The sequence below is a fragment of the Rhamphochromis longiceps genome, linkage group LG12 (assembly GCF_057381845.1).
Source record: "Rhamphochromis longiceps isolate RC_006_pf linkage group LG12, R_longiceps_female_GT1.1, whole genome shotgun sequence".
Classification (NCBI taxonomy): Eukaryota; Metazoa; Chordata; class Actinopteri; order Cichliformes; family Cichlidae; genus Rhamphochromis; species Rhamphochromis longiceps.
The window spans coordinates 41,633,623-41,640,652 of NC_140568.1; the positions used below are offsets into that span (position 1 = coordinate 41,633,623).

The window sequence follows — 7,030 nt, forward strand, 5'->3', positions numbered from 1 at the left end:
TGGGGTGTTCCTCTTTTTCTCCTGTCTTACAGCTCCACATTTAACATCATTTATCTAGTAAAGTTACCATCTTTCATCTGCACATGTCCAAACCATCTCAACCTGACCTCTCTAACTTTATCTGCTTGTTTGTTTGTTTTTGTCTCTTTACAGTTATTTTATATCTCTTTGTGGTGATTTTGCCTTTCTCTGTTCATCATTTAGCGGTTTTGCATCTATTTGATGTCTTTTTACCCCCTTGGTTCCCTTTTCATTGCACCTTTTCTCAGGTTTTGCCTTTGCGCGCCACTGGGGGCGGCACACACCCTGACAGGCTCAGCTCAGGGCGCCCAAACCCTATCCCTCGTGGTGCATTCTGGGACTTTATGTAAAGCCAACATGGCAGCCTCCTGCGCCAGAACACTCACTAAGGTCGGCTTGTCTTTTCTGGAGTCTCCAGCAGCCCGTCGGTCCGGCGCCTTCTCCTACCTGCTGGGGAATGTGGGCGCGCACGGATCCAGGAGGGCGTACGGCACCGGCGGAGCGGGGTTCCGGTCCAAACTGCTCTCCGGTGTGCGCCAAGGGGGAGGCAGGGTGCTGGGCTGCGCCTTCCTGCTGGGTGGAGGTTTGGGTTTATATCAGACTGTGAAGCTGTCCGTCCAGCAGCACCTGGCCGAGGAGGAGAGGAAGGTCAGTGAGGTAAGTGGGTGTCTTTGATCATCACCGTCTGCCTGCAGTAAGCTCACCTGCCTGAGGTGTGTGCAGCCCGGGTCACTTGTCAGACCCCAGCGGCTGCGGACATCTGCCACTTCTTCTGAATACTGCCTTTTATTGTGTTTCTACTGGAGTAGAAACACAATAAAAGCTTTCAAAATGCGCTGTTGTTTAGTTTTAAAATTAAGTTTACAGATTTGTCTGTAACGTTTTGCTTTTACTGGATCTGCTCTGTATGAACTACAGGCGGTCTGCTTTACGGTGTGTTAGTGGCTGGAGAAATGCTGTGGATCACTGCTGTCTGTGTGTCTGCAAACGTTTCCAAACTCTGGGCCTGGATCCCCTTTATCTGTACGTGCACAGCTGTAATAGCCATCAGCAATAAACCTTTGCAGTCACTGTGCTTCACAAACGTTTGCTCTTGAAGCCTTGAGGTGTTCTTGCACATGGTTATATATATATATATATGGTTATATATATATATATATATATATATATATATATATATATATATTAGTGTCGCAGAATTGTGCACCTCACCCTCCTTTCTTTCCCACACACCTGCACTGAGTAGGAGACGCTCTGTATCTCATTGTACATGTGTATAGTGATAATAAAAGGTATTCTATTCACCCACCTGCAATGTGTTGCAGGTTTAACTTAGCATTTATAAGCAGTATTATCACCTTATCAAGCACCACTAGCTTTGCATAATTCACAGTTCATAATAATCCTTATCTCATACTTGTCTCTTATGCTCCCCCTCAGTAGCTATATTCAGGTCCTGCCTCTTTAAACACCTCCTGCCCCACACCCCTTATTAAAAGCCCACTTTCTTTTGATTGGCCAGCTTCCATTAGCCTCTTGTGGAGTAGTATTAGTTCTTTCAGATCCATAGACAGTATAAAAGATGGACAGAAAAATAAGCTTGCATTCTTTTTAGCAGCCCTTTGCCAAGCTGGGGGTGGCAGCTCTTAAGTGTCCACATACTTTAGCCTCATAGCGCTCTCCTTTCCTCTGCTGCCTCCTTCCAGGCTCCAGGAGGCAGTCTGAAGCTGACCCTGTACCAGTACAAGACCTGCCCGTTTTGCAGCAAGGTGCGAGCCTTCCTGGACTACCACGGGCTGCCGTATGAGATCGTGGAGGTGAACCCGGTGATGAGGAAGGAGATTAAGTGGTCTACCTACAGAAAGGTGCCCATCCTGATGGTGGATGGTGAGGTGGTAAGACATTTGATGTCATCTTAAATCTTTGAGAGGGGGGGGCACTGTTGAGAGAACAAAGTTAAGACTTGTTATGTTTTTATCAAACATTCAGACAGATTTTAATTTCTGGCATGCCTTCATAACCCTCACTCACCACAATTTATATATTTTATATTATTTTAAGGATATTGTCTTAAAATCCCAACACTAAGAGCAGTCTGAGGACTGGGCTTCTGGCTCACAGGAGTCACTTACTCACAGAATTTGTATGACAGAAAATAAAGAAAAGCATGTCCGCAAAAAAAAGAAGAGAAACCTTTGTCCAGTCTCTAATTAAGTACCTAAAAAATGTGCCGGTTTTTCCTGTGAAACCCTTCATGTCCTGCTCTATTTCCTTTTTTTTAAATCTGCAGCAACTGAATGACTCGTCTGTCATCATCAGCTCGCTCAAGACCTATTTAGTCAACAAGTAAGTTGTGACTTCCTTCACTTGTTATTTCATGAGGAATTTTGTTTAGATTTTCTGTTAATCACTTCGAATAAAGCTCTGAGAAATAATTTGATAGTGTAAAATCTATAAAATCTCAGGTGGGAAACTCTGTGGTTCAAATACATCCCACCCTGATCAGAGCATTAAAACTAAAATGCAGAAAAAACTATTTTAAAAGTCTTGTTATTAAAAAATGTTATTATAATGTTATTATTGTACTTGATGTATGTGAAGTTTATTTCTATATTTTACTGAGAAAATATTAGAATTTAGAAAATATGCTGATTGTTATTCGACTAGTTAAATCCTTGGTCTTGTGTTCTGAGGGCAGGGTTTCTTATTTTGGTTTCCAAAGAAGTAACAATGCAATACATTTAAATAAACCTCACAGTTTGGATGCTTGGGTTAATATTTTAAGAAAAACATTTGTAAAATTTCTGTGGGGGGGTTAAGTGACCCACTGCAGCAAGTGTGTTGTTATTTAATACTAATTGTAAAAACATAATTTAATGTTTCATTCTTATTTCCTTTGGTGTGGAATACACTTGGATGTGATTTTTATCCAGCTCAGTGTTCTTGTCTTGAAATGGCATCAGTAAGCCAGTGTGGCCACAAGAGGAACTGCAGTTCCTCTTGTGGCCACATGAGGCTGGATCCAAAAGTGAGCACGTCACTATAGATGCCCCGTGTTAAATGGTCAAACTGTACACTAGAAATATATTGTCAAAAAATAGAGTGGATAGTTTCTCTCTTCATAACAGTTCTTAGTGGGGCTCATCCACCTGGATAAATGAGTTGGAGGCATCAAAAAATCTTTACCTTTGGGGTTTTTTTGCAGGAAGAAGAGCATGTCCGACATCCTTCGCTGCTACCCGGAGATGAAGTCGGTGAATGACAGGGGGAAGGAGGTGATCGAGTACAACAACAAGTACTGGCTGATGCTGAGCGAGGGCGAGACCGTCGCAGTTTACCCACAGAAGGAAATGCAGAAGTAAGCCAAGCCCTGTTTCTCACACGCAATTATTAGCGGACTCTTATTTTGAAAGGTAGCACGTGGGTGTAACCCAAAGACTGTGGAGCATTATTGCTCTCAGGCTTGTGATTGGTCAGCTGATATGAAGCCTCTACTTTTAGCAATGGGAGATTTCTGTTTTCATCATTCTAATGAAGATCTGTGTGATGAGCATCTGTTGGAAGGAAAAATCTTAAATCTGCATGAAAATGTGGTGGTGGTGGAGTTTTCTGCAAACTAAAGTCATGTGGTCTGCATCAGACCGCGACTCCATCTTTTCTGTGGATCGTAAATGTTTTCTGCTCTGATTTCAGAGAGGAGATGAAGTGGCGTCAGTGGGCTGACGACTGGCTCGTACACCTCATATCTCCCAACGTGTACCGAACCACCAACGAGGCCCTGGCCTCCTTCGACTATATCGTACGTGAGGGCAAGTTTGGTACTTTTGAAGGCTTCTTTGCCAAATATGTTGGCGCTGCGGCCATGTTTGTCATCTCCAAAAGGCTGAAAAGTCGGTATGTGGTGTTAGATAACAGGCTATCGCGTTTCTGGTAATTTTAAGGTTTTTGGGGACGTGAGGTATTAATTTTCACTCCTTTGACCCAACAGACACAATCTCCAGGACGACGTCAGGGAGGATCTCTACAAGGCTGTCAACGACTGGGTGGCAGCCATTGGCAAGAATAGGAAGTTCATGGGTGGAGATCAGCCCAACCTGGCAGACCTGGTGAGGAAACGCAGCTTAGGTCCAGCTCAGGCTTGGTCCAGGGTCCAACTTAGGCTTGTTACTAATTTAATGTACGTAAATTAGCCTGATTAAAGCTTCACCACAGACCGATAGAGATAGAAAGAGGTAGTTTTCAGGTCTGAAAAGTGAAGCCAGTGTTGAAGCAACTTAAACCTGTTTTCTGTAATGGTCAGCAGGTGCTTGAATAATACATCTTGTTCTGCAGATGTTTTAGAAAACACGCACTGATGGCCTCAAATACAAATTTTAGGTCTAGATTACTAATATTTTGTCCATGTGCCTGTTCGTTGTGTATCTCCAGCTGTTGATTTGCTCCACCTCACTTAAACTCGGCAGGTGTGATGCTGACGAGCTGAATAAGTGCTGTAACAAGTTTAATGTTGTGTGGATGAGCTGTTCTCATCTTATTTTGGCTAAAAGTTGGTTTCTGTTATCAGCGTTTCCCCTGCGGTGACTACTCCTGCTCCACGCTGCATGTTGGGGGCGGGGCCTACATACACGCTGATCCATGTTGGTTTGATTGACATTGTGAGGACATTCAATCCCATTATTGCCCTCTCAAGCCTCTTACCACTAAGCTAACCCTTAACATAACTTTAAAACTAAGTCTTAACCCCCAGAAGCGAGAGCTCGCCACAGTGTGTGATGTGTTTGCAGACCATCTATAAAGGACAGTTACAAAAATAACTTGGTTACACTCCCCCAGATGGAGGCGCTGCATTGGTGCCCAGTTTGTTCTACGTTTACAAAAAATGTGTGTACTTTCCTTTAAACATCTGTAGTTCAAAAGGATCATTTTCTTGCTGGTGTTCACATCAATGTGAGTGCCATCAAGAAAGTTACTCTTTGTATTTGTGCTTGTTTTAAAGCATAATGTTTATTGTTACTGTAAAAGTAACACTTTAATTACACAATTTTAGTATTTTTATTTTAGTTACTTTATGTAACAAAACCAGGCAGATAGCACTGGATGGAACACTTTACTGTGTGACTGACAACCATTAGCCAATGAGCATGTAGATCTACCTCACAATTCTAACATCCAATTTAAAAACACGACAAAATGGCTTCACTATGTCCATCCTTAGTATACAGTCCATTATATCCACTCCTTTATGACATCACAGAGATCCAAGAGCAGAAAAAACCCCTGAAATACGGCATTTCGACCAGTCCCTGAGCTTTTGGCTCACAGGGATTGCCTAATTATTTGAAACTCTGGTCATGTTTCATACAAGCAGCCACAATTTTAACAGTGAGTAAACTTTAGGAAAAAAGTTATTTTTAATCTTCAGGCTTTGCACCTGTGCTCTTCTGTTACAGTCAGTGTTTGGAGTCCTGAGGGTGATGGAGGGCCTGCAGGCGTTTGATGACATGATGGCGAACACCAAAGTGAAATATTGGTACAGACGCATGGAGAGCGCCACGCTCAACCACGAGGGTCTTAACGCTGAGCCTTATAAACACTGAACAGTAAAAGCTCCTGAAGGACGGCAACCAGAAGACGACCACCGCCAGTTCTTGTAGTGGTCACTCAACTTCCTGAACCTGTTAATTCTTGTGAGTGGGTTTTTAATTGACTCCATCATTAACAGAGCTGCTTTTGTGGATCAAATCTGCTCGTTTAAAGGTCTGTCATTTTTACTGGCCTCTAGTGGTGAAATAGACGAACTGCAACAACAATATCACTGAAACACTTGATCTTGTTTTGTTATTTTTAAGGAACAGAAAAGTCACATCTTCAGAGTACGGTTAAAGGAGAAATCTGCACATATTCATGCAGCTAGTCTTCTTCATCCACATATTTTTGAATTACTTTAGGTTTTTTCCATTCTCATTCATCAGGCAGTCTACAGTGTGGCTATGAACAAAATTAAACTGATTTCCAGGTCGAGACTGGTGTGTGAAGGAAAGACGTGATTGTTCCCTACGCTGGTTTGTCCTTTTGAACATAGGAATTTAGAAACTGGCTGTATAAATTATTTCTTGTAACACTGTTTATTTCTGAGCTAGAGTTTTACGCCTACTTATCTCACATGGGAAAATCTTGGAAATCAAAATCGTCTGTGCTCAGGACTGCAGAGTCTGAGGCTCGTTTCTGCAGCTTTGTGTGGAAAAACGGTTCATGTTCTCTGTATTTATTTCAGATGATTGTTCCTCTGATGCAGTGTCGGTCAAGCCATGACGAATCGATATGTTCTGCGACTGTTTGGGTAAAAAATGTACGAATAATCATCGAGCTGGCACCGAATGTGTTTAATATGCAATATTTCAGCCGCAGCTGAAGTAACTGTAATAAAAACGACTCCGTGTGCATAGATGTAAAAAGGTCAAATAAAAAAGGTAAACATGAAGGTTGTCTCTTTTTAAACCACATGTTGGTGCAGTTAATGTGTTACAGTTTTATAAAAATGTGTGTTTCTGATCTAAAACCCGCAGCACAAGGGCCGGTGTCCTGCAGGCTTTAGATCTCACCCTGGGCCAACACACCTGAATCAAATGATTAGTTCATTACCAGGCCTCTGGAGAACTTCAAGACATGTTGAGGAGACAATTTAGCCATTTAAACCAGCTGTGTTGGATCAAGGACACATCTAAAACCTGCAGGACACCGGCCATTGAGGCCTGGAGTTCCCCATCCCTGGTTTAAGGGGTAAATTAGGTTAGAGTTTAAAGGGTTAAGCCACATGCTTGAATACCAGTTTTTACTGAATTACACTTCAGTCTCACTTCATCTACTTTAGGCATTTAAAATCTTACGAAAAATTGTTTCAGGACATTTTAATGCAAATTAAAATCTTATTTGTAGCATAAGGAATTAAGGTCCTTTTAGGACCATGTCCCCCTATGAAGGCCTTCCTGGAAACCCTAAATCTTAGACT

General features: G+C 42.2%; 1 protein-coding gene across 2 annotated transcripts; it reads left to right on the plus strand.

Moving 5' to 3' along the window:
- The first annotated feature begins 347 nt into the window (after positions 1-347).
- On the plus strand, positions 348-6,492 carry ptges2 (prostaglandin E synthase 2). Of its 2 annotated transcripts, none has more exons than XM_085426412.1 (7): positions 348-678; positions 1,728-1,916; positions 2,312-2,367; positions 3,227-3,379; positions 3,715-3,915; positions 4,010-4,127; positions 5,472-6,492. In XM_085426412.1, the coding sequence occupies exons 1-7, from the start codon at positions 379-381 to the stop codon at positions 5,616-5,618; spliced, it is 1,164 nt and encodes a 387-aa protein (XP_085282538.1). In that variant the 5' UTR covers positions 348-378; the 3' UTR covers positions 5,619-6,492. The 2 variants fall into 2 exon arrangements, with proteins under 2 accessions (XP_085282538.1, XP_085282539.1); XM_085426413.1 differs by having other exon boundaries at positions 348-669.
- The last annotated feature ends 538 nt before the right edge of the window (positions 6,493-7,030 follow it).